Source organism: Lissotriton vulgaris, chromosome 10 (assembly GCF_964263255.1).
Source record: "Lissotriton vulgaris chromosome 10, aLisVul1.2, whole genome shotgun sequence".
Taxonomy (NCBI): domain Eukaryota; kingdom Metazoa; phylum Chordata; class Amphibia; order Caudata; family Salamandridae; genus Lissotriton; species Lissotriton vulgaris.
Window position 1 is genome coordinate 172,953,520 of NC_141698.1, and position 26,460 is coordinate 172,979,979.

At 44.4% G+C, this 26,460-nt stretch overlaps 1 protein-coding gene across 5 annotated transcripts in view; it reads left to right on the forward strand.

Moving 5' to 3' along the window:
• Positions 1-26,460, forward strand: part of LDAF1 (lipid droplet assembly factor 1) — a 257,114-nt gene that overhangs the window by 13,226 nt on the left and 217,428 nt on the right. For 3 of the 5 annotated variants that reach the window (XR_015300666.1, XM_086940814.1, XM_086940813.1), the window contains exons 2-3: positions 5,511-5,603; positions 13,220-13,361. Coding sequence is in view for 3 of the 5 variants with exons in the window: in XM_086940814.1 (XP_086796940.1) it covers positions 13,272-13,361 (90 nt within the window). In the remaining 2 variants the exon portion in view is untranslated. The remainder of the gene's footprint in view (positions 1-5,510; positions 5,604-13,219; positions 13,362-26,460) is intronic. The other 2 variants (XR_015300667.1, XM_086940815.1) reach the window with 1 other exon arrangement.

The following is a 26,460-nucleotide window of genomic DNA, read 5'->3' on the forward strand; positions in this document are numbered from 1 at the left end:
CCGGAAAGCCGAGTCTGGTTCTAATTGCTTGCTTGAAATGATATTGATTAGCGGCCAGCCCTGGTGGTTGTAGGCCCATACTTGTAACTGGTTAAAGTATCAATAAAGGTTTTCCAAAAAAAAAAATATATTAGCTTATGCATATCCTTGTGCATTTTTGTTATTTAACAAACTCTCAAACACCAGTGAATAAAAAATTAACACTCATGTGCACTCATAAACAATGATTAATTTAAAGCAATAATCACCCTCGTTCTCTCCCAAAACTATCTTACCCATATGTCTTGCAAAGCTGCGTGACTCATGTCTTTTAAACAGGCAGCCGCCTTACTCGTGCCTAATTCGCGATACCCCAAGTTTTAGAAAGTTGGCATTTTCTTGACTTAGCCATTTGGTACCTGTCTTTGGTCCAATGGCTGGGTGTATTTGTCAGTTGGGCTTTGTGTATTCCTGCTAAACAGCAACATACAGTGAGAGTTTAGGTGTGTCTGAGTGGGCAATCACTGTCAGGATGGGAGAGATGAGCTGGGCCCAGCCTCACTTACACCTGAATAGATTATATCCTATCTCCACACAAAGGGGTGCATACCCCCTGTAGTTAGGCTGGGGCCAGGGCAGGAAAGACAGAGCATCTGCACATTTCAGAGCTATGCTTCTAGAAGCTCCCCCCACTTCAAAGGCACAACTGTGTATAAAAGAAGGACCTCGGGTACCAACATGTCTGTACACTTCTGAACCTGTGGATACTCTGCCAGGATGACTGAGTTCTGTGCTGCTGAAGGACCTCCACTGTGCTGAACTACACTGTGCTGACCTGCTGCCCTCTTGTGTGGGTAAGATGAATTGGACCTGCATCACATGAACCCAAAATCCAGAGTGACGCCAAGGGCTAGTTGACTGGTCTCCTGATCTGAAGCCTCAGGGACATAGCGGGCTTCCCAACATCTGGTACCTGGACTCCGCCATCTGTGAGTCTTCCCTGCCAAGTGTTGCCACCCCAGTTCTGTAGTCTGGGAAGTAGGCCTAGGGTGCTTGCAAGTGAAACAAATGCATCTTCTTTATAGAACGGCGCATCCCGAGCAGAACCGGTGCATTTTCTCTGCTGAGCGGCGCATCCCCAAGGAAAACCCAATGCATCACCGCTACTGAGTTGATTGGGCCGGTCACAAAAACCTGCATTACCCGATGCATCTTCACAGAATTGACACATCTCCCTGGCGGTTAGGCACATCCACAGCCCAGGAACCGACTCATCGCTAGCTGCCCGCCGCATCCCTGACAGCAGACTTCGCATTGCAAGTCTCGTGTGTGGAATCCATGACAATGGTGCAACAAGACCTTGCATCCCAGCCTCTCCGCATTGCTTCGACTGAGCAGCGCATCTTTGACCCGGATCCACGCATCGCTCCACAACCAAGATTAAATGTACTCTGTTCAGCGGGCCTAAGTGGGTCCCTGTAGCCGCTCCGCAGTTCATTGCAGCCAGCCTGCACTTGTGACTTTGTCCTGGTCCGATGTGAATAGATGCACCCAATAGCTCCCTGTGCTTTTTTTTTTTTTGTGCACTTTCTCACTAAAAACTTTAAAATTCAGTATCTCCAGTTCTACTAATTGGATTTTTGTCTAGTCTTGTTTTATTTATGAAATTTGGCTCTATAATTCTTACCGTGTTTGGGATTCTTATTGTGTGGTGTTTTCACTGTTTGAAGTGTTGCACAAATTCTTTACACATTGCCTCCAAGTAAAGCCAGACTGCTCTGTGCCAAGGTAACAGGGTGTGAGCAAGGTTTGCTTGTGCCTTACTATGAATAGGATTGTGGTTGCTGCTTGACCAAGGCTCACACCGTAGTCAACCAGTAATCCAATCTCTAACAAATAGGTTAAAACTATTTACTTATTGAAAGTACTTTGCAATTAGCCAGCAAGGATGGATATACAGGACGATGGAGCTCAGAATAAGCTCAGAGAAGGTAGTGCACACATCGTTGCCGGTGTCATTCGCTCCGATTTTAAACCCACTCAAAACTTGTTTTAACCTTGTTTTTTAACAATTACTGTGGCTAACTTTTAGATTCATTTAAATTGTATCTGTTTTTCCCTGCTGCATGCACTTTAAACTGCTCACCCCTCATCGGTCTCCTGTTGCTCGGCTCCCCGGTCCACTGCAGCAGCTAGGCTGCTGTTTGAGTGAAGGAAGTTGGTCTTTCTTCCTTTCCAGGAAGTGGGTGTTTCCGACTTCCCTTGGGCCACTATACAGTGGCCATTTTGGAGGTGAGACGCTCTAATCTTCTTCCAACTCCCATTAGGGTTTACAGGTATAAACTTAGCTGATGGCGCTGACGTGCAGCGGGCGTGCATTTCAGCCCATCTTCGCATGTTCGTCTGTCCAGGGCCAGGGGCCACCCCCCTGCCGGTTTCGGTCCTCACCGCAACATATACTCCCCTGAGTTACTCAGGAAATTGAGGATGTCTCCTAGTAAGAATTGCCTTCATTCCATTTGTTCACTTATGAACATTTTGACTTGTCCTCAATGTTCTTATACTTTACCACCTCCACCTAAACCCCACCAGGTCCCTGCTTCCTCAGTCTACAAAATGCTGTCTATTAACTGCAGATCCTTATCCAAACACGCCTCGCAAATTTCTATCTGGCTCCAAGAGGAATGCCCCGACGTGCTATTTCTCACGGAAACCTGGCTCAATGCGGAGTCAGGACCTGACCTAGTTCAATGTCTCCTACCGGGTTACTATATCCAGAGGAAAGATCGGGAACAGGGGAGGAGAGGAGGCATTGCCATTATTCTAAAAGAAGGTTTTAAATGCCGCATTATCCTCAATATCCTTCCTGACCTCCCGCCCCCCGGTCCCCATGGACAAATGTTTAAAATTCTGCCAGAAGCTGTTGGCAACTTGGCAAGCTCCCCTTCTAACTTTACTATACTGGGGGATCTCAATTTGCATTTCAATGACCCCTCAGACCCAGTAGCGACCGAACTAACGCAAAATCTTATGGCTCTTCAGATAAAACAAAGTGTTACGAGCCACACTCATGAAAAAGGGCATCTTTTAGATCCCATTTTCTCCAACTGCAAGGAACTTACTCGGAGTCCCAGTACCATGTTCGGACCACTTCCTGTGCCCCTTCTCTTGAGATATGTCAAACCCCCTTAACACTGGCACAACCAGTACCTGGAAATGCTCCTGGTCCAACATCCTGTTGGACTGCTGGAATGCAGCTCTGATAAATTACATACCTACCCTAGATCCGTGCCCCTCGGTCGCGAATTGCAAATTTTACCAATGAATCAACTCCTATCTTGACCTAGTCATACCTAAGAAGCCTATCCGTAAAAAAAAACAGGAACAACCCCTCTCCATGGTACTTGTTGTGTTGTTCTTTTCTTCACTTACCTTTTTTCCTCGTGCCCTTCCCTCTTACCTCACAGTAGAATGCCCTGTGTTCTCTGCTCTAGAATGTGAGGCTTTCAAGACTCGACCTCTGGCAGTTCCTGTTGGATCGGCGAGGGTCTTGGATGCCAGTTCCTTCTCTCTTCAATAAACGACTTGAATAATCCTCCTGATTTCAGCGTTTCATCTTAACGGTACTCCTCTACACTGCATGAGTATAACCCAATCTGTAAAATACTCGAGCGGAAATGGAGAAGAAATTGCGATACAACAAGAAAAACGATCTACAGGGACTCCAATTTACCAATCCAAAGTGAAGGAGGCACAAGCCCCATTCTATGAGGAAAGAATCAACTCCGCCTCAAATGCCCCACGTGAAGTTTTTAAGATCACTAAGCACCTCCTAAAACTAACAGTCAGGGATGTTCCACCGGACAGCTCAAACGCACGCTGTGACGAACTTGCAGAGTTCTTCTCTTGTAAGATCAAGGATATCTACGGCTTACGGAGCACTCCTTGTCCGGTGAGCACTTTCTCAGGGAAATCCCCTTGATAGACATTAACAGCCTAGTGAATATATGTGCCTCCGTAAAATCTGGTTCTGCCAATGACCCTGCACCTCGTCAATGTTTTTGTAAGGCAGGGGATAGTCTTCCCAGTGTTCCCCAGTCTTCCCCCCACCCCCACCCCTCCCCCCCGCCCTACGATCGGAAATAAATCTCCTTCCCTTCCGTAAACTGCTGAAAACTTGTTTTTTTCAAAACTCCTCCTATCAAGCTGCTGTGACCTGCCTCTCTCTCAGCTAGCGCTGGAATGCCTTCGGGTTGCCATGCGCTCTACAAATATCCATAACATTACATCCAAATATGATCACAAATGACCACAAAGACTTGCTGAAGAGCAAGTGTCCTGAGGAGCCTTTGTGGTCCTGCAGAACAGTCTTAGGCATGCAAGTGGGCAGGAAGGTGGAATCGCATTGAGGAGGAAGTTTGAGTTGTGACTAACATTCAGTAGCCAAGACCCAGAGTGAAGAGCGAGATCTTTAAGGATCTCGTAAGTTTGAGATGGTCATTTTCCCTTCTTAGCTGTTAAGGTAGATAGATTCACATGGAAGACCAATTTGCTGGAAAGATCTGCCAAATTACTTGCATCAAAATGGTTGAGTGAACAGTAGATGCTAACTTGCAGAGCTGAATATTCTGACTGATGGGTAGGTGGCAAACATTTTAGGAAGAGTCATTTGGTGACAGCCTTTAGTGTGTGCTGTGGGTCAGATGCCAGATTTTAAAATTGTATTGTTCTTTTCCCGGAAGCCAGTGAAGGGACGTAAGTGCTTGTTTGATATGATCTCGTCATTTCAGTCCAAATCGGAAGCTGAATGTGTAGTTTCATACATTTCCGGCTATGCTCTTATCTCTGTCCAGCCATTGGCCTTTCTTTTTAGAAAAAAACACAGAATTTGAGTGCACTCTGAAGACTGATTAAAGGAGGCATTGAAAAAAGGCAGAGAGCGGAGTTCATTGTGGTCCCACTCATCCGTCCCCATCTAGGGCTACTTGTGCTGTTGCTTTGCACTGTACCTCTGGGGGAAAGACTGTGAGGCAGTGGTTGCCACTGCTCATCCTTTAAAGCCAGGTCTGGCCAAGTGACTTAATTTGCTCCCCTTCCTACTCGTCCCCTGGACAGGAGCTGCATGAAAGGGCTTACCAGTCCTAAGACACACTCACTGGCCCCTACCTGAAACACTACTACCTGCTGGATTGGGTGTTCATCATTCCTCTTGTATTTTTATAAGTGGGTCTACAGTAGGCCCTGTCACCTCATTATTCTCTCTCTACATAAGCAAAACTTACTGCCTCAGAGAAGACTTTTTGCATTCTTTGAATGGAGCGCACTTTAGTTATCGGTGCTCAATGCCTAAGACCTCCAACATGCACCTAGTGATAGCAAAACATAGTGTTCTGAAATATCTGTACACTTTCATTTAATTATAAATCCCATTATAGTAACTCGCTTCACTTTCTGACCCAAAGGTGTGTCTCAAGAAAGTAAATGTTATTGGTCGTTTTATGACACTCACTGTTCTTATTCTCCTGCCACAGAAACAGAACCATCTTTTGTGGAGGACCGACTGCCAGAAGCCTAAAGGTGCTTGATCTAAAAATACGAAAGTAGAACACTGGAATTCTCTAGGGGTACGTTTAAAAAACAAATTGTTTGTTATTGTGAGATTGAGTGCTTGAAGTTTTCACTTCTTCAGAATATGCAGTGATTTGAGTCTATATCTGGCATTAGCAGCAAAGTCCTTATTCACTACAAGATCCTTCTAGCTTGTACTTTTGCGTTAAAGTAAGGACCTTTTTTAAATTACTCGGATGAGAGATTTATGTAGCATTGCACATTGCCTCGCAGTTACTTAAACCTAACTTTAGTGAACAGAGCACTGAACGACCTGATCACATTTATTCAAAGGTTGTGTGTGTGTGTGTGTGTGTCTGTGTGTCTGTGTGTATGTATAGTAGGTGATAAATTAGAAGGCAAAGGAAATGCATGCAGTGTTGACCCTGATGTTCTCTAATTTCTTAATATTTTATAGCTTTAAAGCTTTAAAGCATGACACAAGGTTATGACACTGTTACAAGAAAGCACAGGTTTTTTTTCTTCAAAATTTTGTCAAATCCTACAACATGTTGAATATCTCTGTAGAAGTGTTTGGTGCTTCATCAGTTAGCATTTTTGGTGTTCTTTGTTGCTTTTAGGTATTCCTCCTTGGTAACGCGCAAATTATCTCACTTGCTGATTTTAATGTCTGGTCACAACTTCATTAAAATTGCTGGTAACTTTTTATTTCAGCCAGTTCTACGTTGAGCGGTTTGTTGATTGATTTAGAATTAGAATTTTACTGATATGAAAGAGGCCAATTTGTTGACTAAGCATATAATGTGTGGTTGCCTTTGTATTCTGCAAGTGCACATTTTTCTTCTTTGTTGTTGTTGTAACATTTATTTATTTGAGGGATATAACCAATGGGTGAGGGATGCAACTGCAGTCGTTGGTCACGTGTGAAACTCCAAAAGATTATATAGTTCCATGCGTTGGAGCCACAATAGGCAAACCAGCATATTCAATTGGGTTTGGCTCTGTACCACCAAGAGTTTACTGGATGCAGGATCCACCCCACCCCACCCCACCCTGCCTAACTCAAGAAGTTTTATGAGGCTTTGAACCTCCTGTTTGGGCGGCCTCATCCCTCTGGAGTACCTTTGGACCCCACTGGTTCTCAGTCAGCGGACTTACCCTCTCTGCCAGTTCGGCTCTTTGACTCTGGTGCTTGATCGTGAGCAGTGGCAACCGCAACCTTCCCTGTTGCTCGCTCCACTGCTGTCTCTCCTGGCACTGCCGACATCCTACGGCATCCCGAGCTCCATTGTTATACCCAGGTCTACAGCAATTGTAAGGCTGCAGCATTTTTCTACAATATTTTGGATTTGCTGCTTTTGTCACATAATCATTCATCTGCTGCATATCCTGCAGATTTCAACAAAAGAAAATTCTTTCTAGTTCACCCAGTTCAGTACCACATGTTGCCAAGCATTTAAAGGACCTTTGCAAAGGTTGACTGGTCAGCTTTCTGTTGCTTATTGCTATATTTAGGTGTTAAACTAGTATTAATGAGGTGTAAACTATCCACAGACCGTGTTAACAGGTGTAAACATGAGAAAATGAAGTACTACTATGCATTAAGCTACGTAGTTTAGCTTTTATGGCTGCATAATTTAGTCAACCCTGCTGAATAATTTGGCCCTTCCCTGCTGAATGTTTCTAGTTGTCCTGGTTATACCAGACACCACAACAGAACCAGATCAACGTTGCTGAAGCAGGTGCTTGCTGGGCACATGCTCACAAGTCTGTGCCAGTGCCTTTTTTTGTAGGCCTGGGGAGGGTGACAATTGGAAGTGGTCAGAGGACTCTTATAGTTACCAGCATCCCCTACACGATACAGAGGACAAATTGTATGAGGATCTGGTGGATGCCACTGGTTTGGACACCTCACCAGACACTAGTCTGGTCTCTCCCCCTACCGTGGCTTCAGAGAAGGGTCCCTCTTTAACAGTGGTGATGTGGATGGCAGCCTCATGGCCTCCAGCATCCTTATGGTGGCACATGCCTGTTGACATATAAGGGGTGTGAAGTGGGACCTGAAGATCCAGTGGGCACAGTATCAGGGGAATCTCTCCGACATGGTTCAGATTTCAGAGAGAACTGCAAAAGACCTTAAGTGATGGCTGGCCAGCCATTATTGGGTCAGAGGCAAACCCCTCTCTGTTCCCCAACCAGAGTTGACTGTATTGACCGATGCATCACTCCTGGGCGGCCATCTGAGAAAGGTGGAGATGAGAGGACTCTGGTCTCCGGTTGAGTCCGGGTTCCACATAGTCTACTGGAGCTGTGGGCGATCTGGTTGGCATTAAAAGCCTTTCTTCCTTGGCTGGTGCAGTTGTTCATGGACATAAGTACTCTAACAATCCTGGAGTGATGGGGTTGCGGACTCTTTTTCAAGGGACCCTGCATCTCTGGACATATCTGCAATATCCAGTCACTTCCCTGGTGGTTCAACACCTGGCCGGATCTCTGAATGCCTGGGCGGACAAACTCTGTTGCTGATGCCTACTGGTTCATGAATGAAGTCTCCATTCGGGGGTGTCGCAAGGTCTCTTTCAGGAGTGGGGAAAGTCTTGGTTATATGTGTTCACTACCACCAAGAATGCATAATGTCACCAGTTTTGCATGCTGAAGTTTCCAAGGCGGCTCTCACTCAGAGACACTTTTCACCTCTGTAGGATCGCCGGTCTCCTGCATGTCTTTTCACCCATGCCACTCCTGCCCAGAGTTCTCAAGAAGATCAGGAACAACCAGGCCAAAGTCATTCTTGTGGCTCCAGATTGGCCATGGGGAGTCTGGTAACTAGAGCTATTGATCACGAGCATTGGCCCTTCAGTCACAGGCTGCCTCTTCGTGTAGACCTTCTGGCACAGCGGAGGGTCCTGTACCCAAACTTGTGCACCCTCTGTCTTTATGCGTGGAGTTTGAGGGGCAACATTTGATGGCTTTCGACCTTCTTTCTGAAGTCTGTGATGTTATCTTGGCAGCCAGGCAACCCTTCACCAAGACTGTCCACGCCTGCCGTTGGGACAAAGTTGTTGCATGGTGTGCATCCAGACAGATTGACCCTTTTTCTGCACCTTGATCTCAGGTTCTACTGTTGTTGTTTCTTTGGCCCAGCAGGGTTCTGTACTGCGTACTGTTAAAGGTTTCTTGTCTCCCAACTCTGCATTTTTGTGGTTGACGAACCAACCTTCTTTGTTCAAGTCACCTGTTGTGACTAGGTTCCTGAAAGGGTACAACATGTTCCTCCGTAGGCCATTCATTATGACCCAATGAGAACTTAACCTGTCCTTACCCTTTTCAGGTGTGCTACCTTTAAGCCTTTTCATAACTGCCCACTACGCTTATTGACTCTCCAAACGGCTCTCCTAGTGTTTATAATATAGGCAAGGAGGGATAGCGAGCTGCAGGCCCTCTCTATCCAACCTTCTTATACCACCTTTTCCCCAGACATGCTGATCCTGCGGACTCGTGCCTCTTTCCTACCGAAGTTTCTCATACCCTTTCATGTAGGCCAAAACATCACCTTTCCTGCGTAATTTGCTCTGCCTCACCTGTCCAAAGAAGAGGGTAGCCTCCACCGTCTGGATCCAAAAAGAGTGTGTTCATTCTACATTGACACGAGTTCCGAGTGGATGAACAACTTTTTGTATGATACGTGTGGGCCAAGGAAGGAAAGACAGCGCAGAAAGAAACCATCTCACAATGGATAGTCCTCTGCATCAAAATCTGCAATGCACTGGCCAAGGGGCTTGCATGCTCATTCTACCAGAGCCAAGGCTGCAACTATTGCGTTAGTTCATGAAGATCCCGTCATTGACATCTGTCAGGAAAAAAGCGTGGGCGTCCTTGCATACGTTCATCAAGCACTGCTAGATCCATCCCGACAGGCAAATTTGCCCATTTGGTCCTGCAGGACCTAAAGTTCTAAATCAGTTTGCATACCCACCTCCAGGGAGATATTGCTTAGATATCTACTCTAAGGTAAGGAATCTGCAGCCTGTAATCTCGGTCAGATGGACAAGTAATTTCCCTTAAGTAATACCTTAACTGGTAGAAACTAGCCACAGATTCCTTACCGACACTCCTAACCTCCCCGTTCTGCGAGCTGATTTAATAGGGTTTCCCCTTTGGAGGGCCTTAGTACTGCATACTAGTATGTCAGTCTTCTTTGAAGCACTGCACTTTTGGAGTGGAAAGTAATGAAAAGTAACTGGCGTCAGTGCACTGGGTTGGCGCCTATATAGGCACTGCGCACATATCTTCAGTGTCGCTGACTTGGAGCCAAATAACATTACCTACCAGCTTCCAGGGGTACTGCTCAAAAATTTCAGGATCCATTCTGATGCCTGGGGAATATTCAAAGGTAAGAAATCTGGAAGGTGTGGTTAGGATGAGCATGATGGAGGCCACCATCAAAGAGCACTTCCACACCGAGTATACTGAGACATGCGGGTGCTGCTGGGAACGTCATTGACAGCCGGGGGCGGTGCATAGCTGACCTGACCATCGGCGGAACTGAGGCGGTGCTGGAGAACTACTGCACCGCCTCTGCAGCAGGAATGGGACAAGTCCCGGAAGGGCCGCGAGTGGTGCATGGAACAGAGAGAAGACCCAGGGCTACAATTCTGTACAGCAGGCAAGTAATATGTAGATATCTATTGCTCGTGATGGTGTTGCTCTTTGCAAAGGTGAGTTTTCAGTTTCTTTCTTGCAGGAGTCTAGGATCCGTTTTTAGGGAATATTCTTTATCTTGGGTGGGAATCTGGAGAAGGGCTGCCGTATATTTTTTTCATTCTTATCAGCCCAGCATGTGTTCCTGTGCATGAGACTTGAGTCACTTGGACCCAGACAGGTGTCATGCATGTTTTTGTGTGTTACTCGCAAACAGATCGCTAGATTCTGTTGGGCAATAGCAGTGCTCCCAGTGTGGTATTTGTTTTAACTTGAGTGACTACCATCCTAGGATAAGCCATTACGCAAACAATGTTGTCGATACCTTTTGTTTTACGTAATGGATAATGCAGCAACAATAGATTTGCGCCCCAGATTTCAACTGGAATCGCATACCTAACCTTGAAATATGTCTAGGTGCCTTGTATAGGATAGGAAGGCCAAAGGGTTTAGTGCATCTATCAGTGGAAGCTGATCACCAGTTGCTGTCTTTGAAGATGCTATGGTAAGATTTGGGGTGTGTTAAGAAAATAAATTCTGTTACAGAAATAAATCTATTTGACATGTGTCATCTGAAATAACATGCTATTCTGATGTGAATAGAACCTTACATCTTTACGCATGGAAATGTTTTTAATCCTTTTGAACCAATCATATTTCGATACATGAACTTTAGATTTAGGAGAAACAAAGGCTGTCCGGAAACAAAACGTTTGATGCCGTAGCTATTATTAAGATTATATAGGAGTTTAAACCGTAAATGAGAAATATTGTGGAGGCAAAAACGATTAGTAGCGTGGAAGATTTGGAAATAAGAGAAAGTGCGAGCTGGCAAAAACTAGTGCGAGAGAGACTGCAAAGTGTATGTGTCTGAAATCGGAGGCACTGCAGAGATTTACAAGTGAGGAAGACTGTCACGGTGCATGTTGCAAGAGTTGCCCTGCTACAATTGGAGAATGGCAAGAATTTGCTGGCACAAAAAGTGTAATTGCGAAAGAAAGTGAAATGTAAAGTTGCTTGTGAGTTCTGGGAGTTGACGGGGTAGGGTGGGTTGTGGGTTTATTCATATTTGAGCCTATTTTCGGTACCTAATTAACCACTACTACATGTCCTATACACTGTGTCCTAACTGTTGGTGGTGATCTCCGATCTGTGGGGTGCCACGATTTTATTGCCTACTTTGCTCAATAAAAATGGTTGTGAAAAAAAAAAAAGTTGCTTGTGGATTTGGAGTGGCCAAAGAATACATTGAGATACAGGTCCCTGATTGGGGGTGGGGGGGGGAATTGTGTAGTGGTCGTGGTTGCAAAGATTGAGACTGGGAACTAACGTCCTGCATTCAGGGTATTACAAGGTTAACCCATGAATTTCTGTAGATACCCGTTATGTTATGCTCTTTTATTATTTAGCTCTTGCTTCCTAATTATATGTCCTGATTGCACTTCTTGTTGCAGATTAATGGATGTGGCTGTGGAATTACCCATGTATGGTCTTCTGGTAGGCTGCCTTCCACGAGGTTTAGGGTTGAGACATACGCGTTGATTACATCATGTTAATTGGCTGTTATGAGAAGGCTCTTCAGTTTAAAGAAAGGGTTGCCAATGTGAAAATTCTAGTTCCAAAGAAAGACAACTTGCTAGGAAAGAGCAATCTACACAGAAAGGGGTCATTGCCCCATGTGATTTTGAAGCCTTTAGCTTTCGCAACAGTAAATTTGAAAAAGCTAAGGATATATTCTAGATGTCAGAGGGCTCTAACATTTGAGCTTGAAAGGGCTTTTAGGAAGAGTCCTGCAATAACTGGAATTCTTGGAAGGTAAAAGTACTTTTTCTGTGCCTAAGAGTGAGATGGTAATCCTGAGTGTTTTTGAAGGTGTAAGGGAAATGTTTGTAAGTACAGTTTGCTACGGGTAATTAGAAAAGAAAAACATAAAATCTTTTTTGGGCAAAGAGGCATTTACCCCGTGAGGTGAGCGGAGTCCTGCTGGCATTCTGGAGTATGAATCACAGGAATAGTAGGTGTGAGATGGCACATGGATGGCTATGTTTTTGGGCAGTGTCTACTGTTGGTATTCGCTGCTGCAGACAAGTGTACCCAGTGAGTACTGGATATGTCCAATGTGCCTATAAAGTCCACTGTATATGGATAAATAAGGAACTTGACCCAAGAGATTACAGATCAGCAGAAATTGAAAAGCGAGATAAGGGAGTTTTGGAGATTGTGAGGGTGCTGCAATGAAAGCATGCTAGGGTTGGGCACTGAAATGATCAGTGGAGTGAGGAAGCGAATATTGTTGGGGGTTGTAGAATGTACATTTGTGTCAATTTCTTTTCTTTCTGTTTTCCATTGACTTTTGTGTTGAATTTTTTTATTAGAAATGGGAGGTGAGTTGTGACTTGTCCAGGACTAGGGTTAGAAAACTGTGATGAAATACTAGGGCGCAATCTTGAGTGTTGTATTTAGCAATGTTTTGAAAGGGTGAGAACAGCTTTTGGTGATAACCCTCTGGGAGGCTGTGTACCTGAAAATACAACTTTATTTTGCTCTTCTAGCTTGTGTAGTTACTTACTTTGTTACCTGAGGTATGTACCTGCAAGCTAAGTGTTAAGTTGTGTGCGCTTTCACCACTTAGGACACGGTGTGCACATATATGCCACCTCAGATAATAAAAAGGTAAATTAATAAACGTGTACACATTATCTTGTCAGATACAAGTAAACATCTGTGTTGCACACATCCCTCCACCAGGGTAATTTAATGGCATTCCTTAAGGATGCTATACCTGTGGGACATCTCTACACAACTACAAAGTTTGGTGCCTGAACTCACGGCTGAGATCACAGGCTTGGTTTGAATATATGTTGTCCATACAAACAATGTGCACTTTTGTTTTTGAGTAGCTTTGTTTAACATGAAAATGAGAGTTCTATAAAGGCAAGTAAATGTATAATATGTTGATATATATTTTTAGATTCAAGGTGATTTCAGAGGGGCCTCAGATCAATACCGAGAAGATTATAACGATGAGTACGGAAAGTTTATATCAAGAAAAGATGAAGGAACTGCAGAAGCAACTGAATGCCGTCATGCAAGCCATCAACACCAACTCTAAGGTATTTTTAATAGAGCTTTTACATTTTAACTTCCTTTGTTGCTAATTAAGTGTTTAAACCAGAATTCTAGCATAATAGATCTAAAGGTGCCCAAGTGAAAGCTTATACATTTAATACAATTTTTTTAAGGAGCCAACAATTTCAGCTAATTCAAAGTAAAAAATACATGATAAATAACTGCATGAATCAAAAAAATCATTTCATATACTAGAATACAGCCTGCAGTCATTTGCTGCTGCTCAACTAAAATGAAACGACTATCTCATTGGCCAACTCCTGCCATCTAACTCTTGCCCTCACTTCTAACTCTTTGCCTTCTCATCTAACTCTTGCCCAATCAACCTGTTTGCCTCACCAACTTACTCGTTTTTCAGTTTGTAATTTTTATTGACTGAATAAGCAAAATATCATTAGAAAACATGATTACAACACAAATCCGTAGGAGGCTGGCAAGGTATAAGGTGCTCACTTATGTACGTGTAGCACCCTGCACCAATCCATACAACCCTTATGGTGGTTTTAGTGGTATTAGACAGCCTTAGAAAGCTGTCTAAGTGGTAGCTGTGGAAAGCAGCCACCAGGCTTGGTCCAGAAGGTGTGTAAAGCAGCTTGTTGTACCAGTACTTAATCTCATGGTGTAGGTTAAGTAAAAACAAAAACCACACAGTGTAGTTATAAAATAGTCATTTATTACAAACACTCCCTAACCGATTGCAATATCGCCTACCCGGAGATAACCACAATACATACAAATTCTCTGATAATAGAGCACAAATAAACTGTGGTCTCCAGGGGGAGACCAAACCATATACTAAAATAGTGGAATGTGAACCACAACCTAAGTCGAGACTGAACCCAGAAGACGTGGAAGTGCCGGGGACCCAAGGAACCACCCCAGGTATGTACCCAAGAACCCCACGGAGGCCGTACGCAGAGTGGGAACATGGACTTAATACAAGTCAATGGGTAAGTCGCTGTTGCAGTTTTTAAGAAGGACCCTTCCCAGCGGACCTGAAGTAACCCAGTGGAAGATGGAAGGTTGGAGAGTTACCCCACCCATGGATACCCTGGGAACCAGGATACCTACACCAGGGAGGCCGGGTGCATAGGTGCGAAGTGATGCCGAAAACCGCCGTATCCCACAATGGAGGACTTCAGTGAAGATGCAGTTGGCGAAGAAGGTGAAAGAGTGAGGTGTAGCCCAAAGGTGGATTCAAGATGAGAGGTCCCTGCAAGCAGAGGGGACACAGTCTATGCTACTCAGGAGTGACTAGGAGGCACGGAAGACGAATTTCCACCGATGTAGGAGCTGCAGGTAAGTTGATGGTGCCGTTGAAGTTGCACCTGTGCAGACCAGGCAACGCTGTGAAAGACCAGGAGCCATTCACGAGCTAACCCACCACGGATGTCGAGAGCCAGGGGGTCCGAGTCCAGCAGGGCCCCAACAAGCCGTGACAAAGTCAACCTACGTAGTAGTCGAAAAAGGTGCAGTGTCGGGACCAGCAACGTCCAAGTCACTCACCACGAGCCGGTAAGTCAGAGCACGATTGAGCAAGCTGGGGAGCCCAATGTAGCCAAAGAAGACCCTCAAGAGGACCCACAGGGCGAAGGCACAGGAGTTGCAAGAGGACCTCGAGCAGCTCACCAAAGGAGGAAGGCTAACGGCGCAGAGGACGCAGTGCAGGCGACGATCTTGGCTGCAGGAGATGCATGAGGCTAGAGCTTCTTGGAGCCAGAAGATCTCTGGTGGAGAGATTCAACAAACCTTGGCAACGGCAAGTAAACACAGTGCATAGGGGTACAGCTCCAGTGGTTCAGACGAGGAATACTGGCTTCAAACTTGCTGTGAAGACAGTTAAGGCCTCAAGGGAGTTGCAGAACCACCACCTGTGTTTCTGAACCTTTTGGAGTTTGTAGGCGCTCAGGAACAGCAGACCGGTCAGCTTTGTTGCCGTGCCTGCAGATGCAGGGAAATGACTCCTTCACTTCAAGGGAGATTCCTTCAGGAGTCTTGGATGTCCACACGCCTGTAGAATAACTTTTATGGAACCCAGGCACATTCGAGGCAGAAGACTGGCAGGATGACGAGACCAGGAGGAGCAGGAGTTTCCCCGTTGCCGTCTCGGTTCCCTAAGCTAAGTCCATCGAAGTGCCCAGACGGTTGAAGATGATGCAATTTCGGATCTGAACCTTGTCCCACAACGAATTTAAGGAACCATCCACAGGTAAGTTCTTAAGTACCCTAGGAAGGGCTGGACAGTGGGGAGGATACTCCCATGTCTTTTGTCCAGTTTTATGCCAGAGCGGGAGCCAATGGTTCCCTGAACTGGTTCCAACTGAAATATGCAAGGAGAGCACCAGATGTGCCCTTCAAAGCAGTCTAGTGGCGCTGTCAAGCACCCCCACCCTGGCTTAATACACTAAGTCCTGTCTGGAACACCTCTCTGTAACTGGAAACCTATTGTCCTGCTCGAACTTGGCTCTGCAGCAGGAGGGCAGAATAGTGTCTCTGGACGGCAGCAGCCATAGTTTGCTGCCCAGGTCTAGAAGACTGGTACCGGGAGCACTGGGGACCTCCCGGAGGAACTCTACAGTTGCATGGAATCATACATCCAACACAGTTTACTTTGTTGGAGGTATTATCCCAACTTGTTCGATACCAAACATGACCAGATTCATTACAGCCAGTTTAGAGTTAGCCATCGTGTAATGACGTATGGCCACTTTATATATCGTAATGGCTGATGCAGTTACAACCCGGGAGAATGGACTAACGTGGATGGTAGGAGTGTCCTGCTCATGCAGGAGCACCCTCACACTTTTGACTATGCACCCTGCCTTCAGGATTGAATGGCCTGCCTTAGGGGTGACTTGTTAGTTTTAAGTGTAGTGACCTCCTATATAAAGAAACTTATATCTGTCATAATTAGTGCTAACACCAGCTTACACAGGCTGAAATGGCAGGCCTGTAGTCACAATTTGAGTGGTCTCCCATGGGTGGCATAATACATGCTTCAGCCTATGGGGAACCCCTGGTGTACCTATTCCCTGGGTACCTTAGTACCATATGCTAGGGACTTAAAAGGGTACATCAGTAGCCAATCTGGTGTGTACCCAAGTACTCGCCATGTCCAATTTAGGGAAGAAGCACAGATTCTGGGTTTCTGATTAGCAGGATCCTAGTCAGACTAGTCAAAAAACATAATGATTCTAGCAAAAAAGTGGGGCTGACCATGAAAGCAGATCCTACTTTCCTACAGTATCATTATACATTGCTAGAATATAAAATATTCACAAGAAATGACGATATATTTTTCGAATTAAAATGATAAAAAGAATGATAATGAAAAAAGAATTGGAGAAAAGAAAATAATTCAATCAGTGAGGGGATATAGCAAAAATAGCGGTTGAGTGCCAGGAAAGAAAATTCGAAAAAGGTACCCAGAAAAGATCCGAATTGTTTTTTTCTGAATAGCATGAGAAGAAGCAGTAGCAATTCTGTGACTATTACACACTAGCTTACACCAAATGAAAACAGATAACCGAATGACATCTTTCCTACATGGTAATATTCGAAGCCAATGAAAATAAGTTCTAATAAGTTAGGCATGATACTAGTGGTATTAAAGCAATGAGATAATGATAAAAAAACATTAGAAAGGTAAAGTAAAATTGAACTTTTTCATACGTGACCAAGATCCCGACCGATTTAACCTAGTTATTATCAAGTCATTTTTAAGTAATGAAACTGGTTTAATTGTTTCAAGACCAACCTATAGAAGAGGAAGAATGATCAAACTTGTTAACAAAAACTGCAGTAATTTTGGCTTTGTTATAAATCTAAAAAATGGATTGAGTGATCCATGCTGCTTCAGATATTTTAAATAACTTTAACCACAATATGTCCTAAAAATCATATATAGATATAGAGGATGGAAATCTTCTTACCATTAGAGTTCATAGGAGCTTTCAACTGTAATAGAAGTGCAATGTGAACTTATAATAAACATGAGCTGTGTTAGCAAGGGATCCATTTTCTGTACCATTGAGGGAAACACTTGGTAAGGGAAATCTTAACTCCGGGTTTATAGAGAACTTGGAAACATAACGTTTAATGGACTCCTAGATTAAATTGTATTTGGCCAAAAATGAATTGAGTAAATTATATTTCTCCTAAACAAGGGTTAAGTTACTAAGAGCACTGTCCTCACAAAATTGAGAGGGAGGTCCCTATGGACTTTCATCTCAATCATCAATAATGCTTAAAATAAAAAGACCTGGTACACATTTGAATACATTTATTATTCTAACTGAGGGATTTTAAAATTCTTGTGAGGAGAGAAATGGCCAAACTGAACTTTGTTTATAATAAAATGAGAAATGTTAAAATAGGGTATTTTGAAATAAATTACAACTAGTCGTATGGATAGTACCTTCAAAAACAAAATCCTTAAAAAAAGTGTTTGAAAGTAATATAACTAGGCGTAGAATTATCATCTTAATCATGCGTTTAAGCGCATGACTGTTTAATGACAAATGAGGATTGATACAATTTTAAAATTGGAAACTGAACTCCTCCTTTAATTGTTGGTCTTTATTTTGTCTAATTCAATTCAGGGGGTTTTATTAGTCAATAAAAACTTTAAACAAGTGGTATTGAGTTTTTTTAAAAATAACAATTAAGAATTTTAAAAGGAATCATACAAGTAATTTATAAAATAAAGGGGAACAATCCTTTTTAATACCATCAAGTCTTCCCCACTATGATGGAAACAAGGGAGACCAAATAGTAAATACATTTTGTAGTATAGCTTTAAAAGCTGAAAAGGTAGTTACTTGATATTAGAAGAGAACTAAATACTAAGATATGCAATTTTCAAAGGGCAGCATACAAAATCAGAATTGTAAAACTGATATTGAAAAAATATGGAGTTTAATGGTAGTGCTTCTATTTGAGTAAACCTCAGTTTTTAACCAGATACCTTAGAATATGCCACAGTCTCTACCAAAAAAGGAGACCTGGATATAGTTGGGTTATACACATTTATCAGGATGTCATTGGCCTAAGCAGATCATTTTATTTGTCCGTACCCTGAGGTAAAACAACAGCTTGCAGGGCACAGAGTGCGAGGAGACCGAAGTCCTTTGTACGAAATGTGCGCAGAGGTTGGGGCTATTGACAGCCCAATATATATAAAGTTGGGGAACACCAACAAGCATATGCACTTGCAAATGTACACGGTGCTCAGGGGTTCAAGTGAAGCAGTCCCCACAAGGGATACTGGCCTCAAACTTGGTGAGAGGGCAGCTCGACCTCAAGGAACGTAGGAACCTACCTCCTGTGTTGCTGGAGCCTTCGGAGTCTGCAGGAGCTCAGGATCAGCAGACCGGTCAGTTGCGTTACGGTGCCTGCGTATGCAGGGGGTGTGACTTCTTCACCCCAAGGGAGATACTTCAGTTGTCCTTGATGCTCCACAGGTCCTTCATGGAGCCTGTATGGTGCACTGGCACATACGATGCTTTGGACAGAGAGGGAGACTTAGTCGGGCCCAGTCGAAGTTCAGAGTGTCCTGACGGTCGAAGGTCAGTGATTATTTCTTCAGAATCTTGTCCACGTCGAATCTAGGGTCCTACAGCCAGGCAAGCCCTTTTGTACCCACGGGAGAGGGTTGGACAGATTCAGGGTCTCTCCCAGGGGAGGATCCGTTCAGGGGGGTGGTGACACCCATGTCCTTTTGTCCAGATTCGTGCCAGAGCAGGAACTAATCGCTCCCAGAACTGGTTTGAACTGCAATATGCACATGGAAACACCAAATGTGCCCCTCGTGCAGACTTTCAGGCACTTTGGAAGTGCACCCACCAAGCTCTAATACACTAAATCCTGTCTGGGAGGTGGTCACACCTCTCTGTGACAGGATGCCTATTGTGCTACCTTCCTCTGCCTTAGCTTGGCTCAACAGCAGGAGGGCAGAAATGTGACTCTGGTCGGCAGCCTCCATTTTGTGCTGTCCGGGTCGAGAGGCTGGTATTAGGAAGACCAGGGACCCACGAAGCTTGCTTCAGAAGGGTGGAATCATACCTAACACATCAGTTACCGGTGTGGAGATATGATTCCAAGGTGTTTGATACCAAACACAACATGATATTTTGCAGACATTTTCGAGATAGCATTTTACCCGAACATATAATGCACCTCTACCTATATGTCTGGCTGCGTCACCATAACCCGGGAGAATGGTCTCCAAAGGCTGCAGGGGTGCTCTGCTCTTGCATGGGCACCATCTCACGTAAAACCCAGCACCCAGATTGGTGTCAGAGGGAAGGTTCTGGAATGGTTTTCCAGCTATCTATCCAACCGCACAACTACCGTCCAAGTCGGCCGGAACACAGCAGTCACTCGGATTGTTAATATCGGTGTTTCCCAGGGCTCCATCCTGAGCCCTTCGCTCTTTAATGTCTATATCACACCCTTGGCCAAAGTGATTAGGGCGTTCGGCTTTGAGGTCCCATCCTACGCCGACGATACCCAGATTCTGGTCACCCTAGGCCCTGACCTCGATGAGACAAAGCTCCGATTTAAAAACTGCATGGTCGAGGTTCAGAACTGGATGGGTATCAACCATCTGCAGCTTAACGGCAATAAAACAGAGATCATGCTGTTTGGCAAGGCTGCTGATCATTGGGTGCAGGACTGGTGGCCAGCACAGCTTGGCGACTGTCCGACCCCCAAGAAATCAGTGCGGAACCTGGGATTCCACATGGATAATAAGCTATCCATGAAGACCCAAACCAACCACATTGTTGGAACCTGTTTTGGACTTATGCGCAGCCTGCGCAAAGTCTTCAAGAGGATTCCAGCAGAGGCGCGGAAACCCTTAGTGCAGGGTCTAATTTTAAATAGGTTAGACTATGGGAATTCGCTCCTACTAGCGATAAATGAGCACCACCTGAAGAGATTACAGGTTCTCATTCACAAACTTTATTCGACAATTAAGTCATAAAAGTATACATACATATATTACACAAACGGAGATAAAAAAGACATTAAAATCCATACAATAAATTATTTTAAAAAGGTATTAAACTAGAATAGACTATGTCGAATTACAGTTTAAAAGAAATATATAAAAACTATTTCATAAGCATACATTAGTACAGGGGAATATTGTGCAAAGTTCGCAAGTGGTGGCCCGTAAGTGCAAGGACAAATACAATTTGGTCTTTACATTTTTACCGTTATGAATTTTGTGCGGATTACCCAGGCCCATTTAAAAAATTTAGCCACGGCAACAGCAATTGTAGGCATCGGGTCTGTAGTTAAAATTCTTAGAGCCTCAGCGTGTCTTTGAAGCCCTAGTAATTTACATAAAGGCTTGATCCACAATGATCTGGGGGCTTTATACAGGGGACAAAAGAATAAAAAATGGCTAATTGTCTCTTGTTCCTCCTCACAATTGGGACATCTATCAATTCCACTTTTATCTGCCCATTTAACCGTAAAGGATCTTACTGGGAGTGATCCTACTCTAAGCTGGAAATAGAGCTTACGATCCTGTTGTTTAGCAATAATGTCCCAGTATTGTTCTAGTTTCGGTAGGGCTTTAATGTCCATGAAGCGACTAGTTAAGTGCGTGGAAAGACCTTCTGACCTTGCTTCAGAGATCACCATTTCCCAATATTTTTCTTTTAATGATTTTTTGGATGGAAAATGAGCATTTTCTGGGTCCTCCCATAAGTCAGTCATCCCTAACCTGGAAAGTATCGACTTGATGTTCTTAAGCCAATGAATTTTTTGGGACGTGTCCTTAGCCATTACCTCCTTCAGATCTTGAGCATAATGCTGTAGTTCTTCTGTCGTCCACAGCCGGCGCCAGTAAAGAACCGGACGCAGGAAGGCTAAGTCATGGACCGCCTTTTTTCCAAGGTCCCACATTAGCGGCACTAAGGGGGTACCTTTGGGGATGCTAGTAGCTTTTCGAAGAAATTCATTTTCAGCTAGCGTTAATTTCCTAAGATCTTCAAAACCCCATAGTTCGGCTCCATATAAGGCCGAACCTAGGACCTTCATCCCATATACTTCCAGTAAGGGACTAATGGGCTTAGTTGTTGAGGTGGAGAATTTTTTTAGAAGGATACCTGCCTGCTGGCGGAGTTTTAGAACTGCGATATCTAGTTGGCTGGACCACCCCAGGTCTTTCTGAAGGGTGACCCCCAGGTAAGTAAAAGCATCTACACGCTCCAACAGGGAACCATTCATATGGATCAGCCCTCTGAAAGGTCTATTTGACCCACACGTTTTACGACCAGTCAAAACCATATACTTAGTTTTTGTAGTATTTATTTCTAGTCCCCTGTCCAGACAGAAATCTTCAAACCTTTTCAGTGCTTGCTGGAGTCCACTCGGAGTCTTTGAAATGATGAGAGTATCGTCCGCGAACATGAGGATCGGGACCCGCTCACCAGACATCACAGGGGCATCGGTCGGGACCAGGGAGAGGAAATCCGCAACCCCATTCACGAAGAGCGAGAACAAGGTGGGCGCCATGACACAACCCTGACTTGCTCCACCGGAAAGGGCTCGGTGACCTCCCACTGGGATCCCCACCTCACCCGCGCGAAGGTATCATCATGCAGGCGGATAATCAGACTCAACAATTCAGGTGCCATCCCCAGATCTGCTAGAACTTTCCATAATATGTTACGAGGGACCAGGTCAAATGCCGCTTTTATATCGACAAAAACGGCATGCAAAGTGCCCTTTTCCAAGACCACGGTGCGCCAATATAACATGATGAAACTAAAGACCTGGTCAATGGTACTTGTTTTTGGGCGGAACCCAGCCTGGAGGTGACTTAAAATATTGTCATTATCCATCCAGGACTGAATTCTGCCCAAAACCAACCGACCCATGATTTTTTGTAAGCAGTCAATTAGACTTATTGGTCTATAATTGGCTGCAAGTGACTTGTCCCTCTTTTTGTACACCGGCACGATTTCTGCCCCTTTCCATGAGAAGGGCACTTCCATCCCTTGAGCTATGGCGTTTGCCAGATAAAGAATATAAAGTCGCCAGCGCCTTCTATTGTTCAGAAATAATTCTGCGGGGACGCAATCCATGCCGGTAGCACGCCCCTCAGTGACTAGGTCCAACGCCCTGTCCACCTCATTCAAAGAAAAGGGAGGTTCCTTGTACACAAAATGTGGGTGATCGCCTATACTTTTACCATTGGCACGGGCAGCATATTGGGGCTTAAAATAGTCGACCCAAGAGTTACGGTCAACATTATTGTGGGGACTCTTTCCATAACCTCCCCTGTCCCACTTAAAGATTTCCCAAAAAAGTTTGGAATTCTTTGCAGAACATGCCATTTTCAAATCCTGCCACAGGCCCTCTTCCCAGTCCTTTTTAGCAACAGTTTGCTCGCGCCTGTAGTTCGCCCTAGCCAGTCTTACTACTCCCATATCTTTAGACTTTAGGGCTATACCCAGATCCCTCCTAGCTTGGCGACAAGAGCTATTGTACCAGCTCTCTGGTTTTTTAATTATAGCTCTTTTATTCCCTGAGCAGGGTTTACAGAAATATGATTTCAGTTTAGTAAAGAACCTGTTGTGAGCCTCTAACAAAGAATAGGGGGGATGACGTCCTCCATTACCTCTAAGGCCCCTTCCAGGCCTACATCAATAAAACTAATTATTTCTTGATGCCCAGCCACTTGGCACCATTAAGGTGTCCATCATTTGCCATAACAAGGTCCTGGTGGGAATGCCCTTGGTGAGCGTCATCCCCCGTATGAATGCCCAAATTTAACTTTGCGCACAGGGGGTTATGGTCGCTTTCAATACGTGCCACAACCTCCATATCAAGGAGAATTGACCACAGATTGAGAGAGACTAGTAGATAATCAATGTTGCTTGCCTTTGTACCATTGTCAAAAGTTTCCTTCCCCATTTTATCAGAAAGTGTACGCCCGTTGGCGGCCCTCAGCTCGTTCTCCAAACAGAGACCCTTAAGCTGAATAGTAGCCTCGGTCCACCTTTTTATAGGTTTGGTATTAAGTTGGGGAACTCCCCACCTAGCATCCTCCTCTTCTGTCAAATGGAGGTCATCTAAACCAAGGGGTTCAAAAGTGGTGTTAAAGTCCCCAGCAATCAGTGTCTTTGTGTAATTAGGAGAAGCCTGTAGTAATATATCTAGTTTCTACAACTTTCGATTTCTTACCACCCTGGAGCCCCCTGGCGTAAACATTAAAGATGTCAATTTCCACATTTGCATGAAAGGTAAATCTGACACCAAGAATATCATCACATTCAATTGGGAGCAGCTGGGTTTTACATTTTAGGGACTGCTTGACCCAAATAACCAGCCCTCCCATAGGTCGCCCTTTTGATTTTTTTACAGCCGGGACATAAAAGTTCAGATAACCAACTCTAAACATTGGGTCAACTGCCCAGACTTCTTGAAATAGACAGATATCAAATTGATCAATGAAGTCTGCCCAAACCTCCGAATTAAGTTTTGATCCCAGCCCTGCCACAGGTTCTTCAGAATACTGCAGCGCGGTTGGTCTTAGACCTTCCCCCGAAGATCGCCGTCCGCCCCATGCCTCAAAAGCCTTCATTGGCTACCTGTGAAGAAGCGAATTATGTTTAAAACATTGTCTCGTTCACAAACATATGTATGGGAACAGCCCTAAATATTGGTCCCAAAAATTTACTTGGTATGTTCCCAGAAGGCAACTGAGATCTAGCACTGAATCACTGCTTGCCTCGCTGAGAATACAAACTGCCAGAAATGGGGGTCGTGCTTTTTCCTTTCTTGCCCCTTCCCTCTGGAATAAGATGCCCCTGAACCTGCGCCCGACCTCAGAACACACCTGCTTTCGCAAGAGGCTGAAGACCTGGTTGTTTGGAAACTAGCTGTCCTCATCCTGTCAGGGCCGTCTGCAAGCGCCATGAGACTCTTTGGATGTGATATGTGCGCGTTACAAATGCCTTTGACTTGACTTGACACCCTGCCTTCAGGATTGTCAAGGCCTGCTATAGGGCTGACTTATAGCTTTTAAGTGTAGTGACCTATATATCTAGTAAACCTATATCTAAAGGAAGTGGTGCATGCACCATCTTACACAGGATGCAATGGCAGGCCTGTAGTTCCATTTTGCATGGCCTCTCATGAGTAGCATAATACATGCTTCAGCCCAGGGGAGGCCTCTGGGGTACCTATGCCCTGGGTACATGTGTACCATATACTAGGGACTTATAAGGGTACCCCAGTATCCAATCTGGAGGGTACTTGAGTACATGTTGTTACATTTTAGGGAGAAAGCAGATAGACTGGGGTCCTGATTAGCAGGATCTCAGTCAGACTAGTCAGAAACAGTGTTACATCAAGACAAAAAGTGGGGGTAACCATAAGAAGTAGATCCCACTTTCCTACATATGATGTGCTCTACCAGTAGATGGATGAGACACAATCATTTAAAACTGAATGCTGAGGAGACTGAAATTGTGATGTTAAATCAAAATTCCTCAATATGGTCTAGACATTATCGGCACCCAGAAGTGGCCGCACTAGCAATGCCGAAGCCAGCTGCAAAAAAGCCTAGGAGTCCTGATTGATAAACATCTCTCCATGAGGTTTTAAATCCGGTGATTTAATAATGTATTAATCCTACGACCTATCAGAAGATTCAGTCTTTTCTCTCCTTTGAAAACTTTTATTGCAGCTGTTATCGGTGCTAAAATGGATTACGCAACCAGTATATATTGGCCTTCCTGGCTTTGATCAAAAAGGGCTTCAAATGATTAAGCATGCTGTGGGTGGGTTAGTCTTTAGAATTTCTTGTAGGACACATATTACTCATTACCTGAAGAGCCTTCATTGACTACTGATCAGACAGAATATTACATCTATATATTTTCCACTGTGTGAGAGGAGGTGGATGGTTTTGAGCTCATCGCTGCCTAACCAGCCATGGAGTAGTCTTGGAAGGGACAGGGGTTAGAGCATAGCACTGACCGAGAGAGTTCTTCCTGCATTCTCCAAGAACACTACAAGGACTTTAGCTGGTGGTTCCCATGTCTCAGGGAGGGTCAGAAACCCTGATGGGCATGAGCTGTGCAGTGCATACCCACTAGCTTTAACCCGCTCTGTTAAGGGGTTTCCAGCACACTTTCTTTTTCACTGTGTGCTTTTCACCAGGAGATCGAGTCAACAGAGTTGATATTGTGTGACACACTGTGTCACCTTGTTTGCTGGCAGGTCTTACCATTGCTTTGCATAATAATGCAAGGTTGTTGGATGCATTTCCTACCACCTTGCTCGGAGGCAAAGGGGACGGAAAAGCTTATCAGATAGACCGGTCGCGGACAGGAATTAAAGATGAAGGTTCTGCCATTGTAGTAATCTTTCCTAAAGTTGTGTGTGAATTCTCAGAATTTCTTTGCAACCACCTCAAAAAGATAATGGCAACGCAAATAATGTTAACAAAACCTTTTAAAGAAGGCACACCACAGACTGGAATGTCTTGAGCTGCTTCGGTGTAGTTGTTATTGTTATGTAATTTGATGTTGCTCATAATCGTTTTAAATATCAGAACAATGGAAGGCTGAGATGGCCACCAAGACCCCTATCAACTTGCACCCATGACTGCAGGGTGCACAAATATCACCAGCTAAACCATGGCTTCTGTTTGGTCTAACATTTCTGGCTCTTTGGTCTATTGCTGTTCTCCACCAACACCATATCCTTCTGGTTAGGCTTCTGCTTATCCATGTCTGGTGTTTCATATGGCTTAGCCATTGGTAGATCCCCTTGTTTTCAGAAGCCTACCCTTGATACCACCTTATTCTGAGCTTTCACCTATAAGTGTCTTACCATAAATGCATTAAGGTATTGGATACATAGTGAATGTGTTCTTGCTTCACGTCATGGACCATCATTGAGTACCTGCTAGTGTAGTTACTGTCCCTACATCGGATGAGAGCTGCACTGTCAGGATTCCGGAGCAACATATTTCCACATGCAGCCGGGAGCGCTGTGTTGCGCTTTGTTCCTCTCCGTTGTGATCTTCCAATCCATGGATCACTAGCTCCTGAT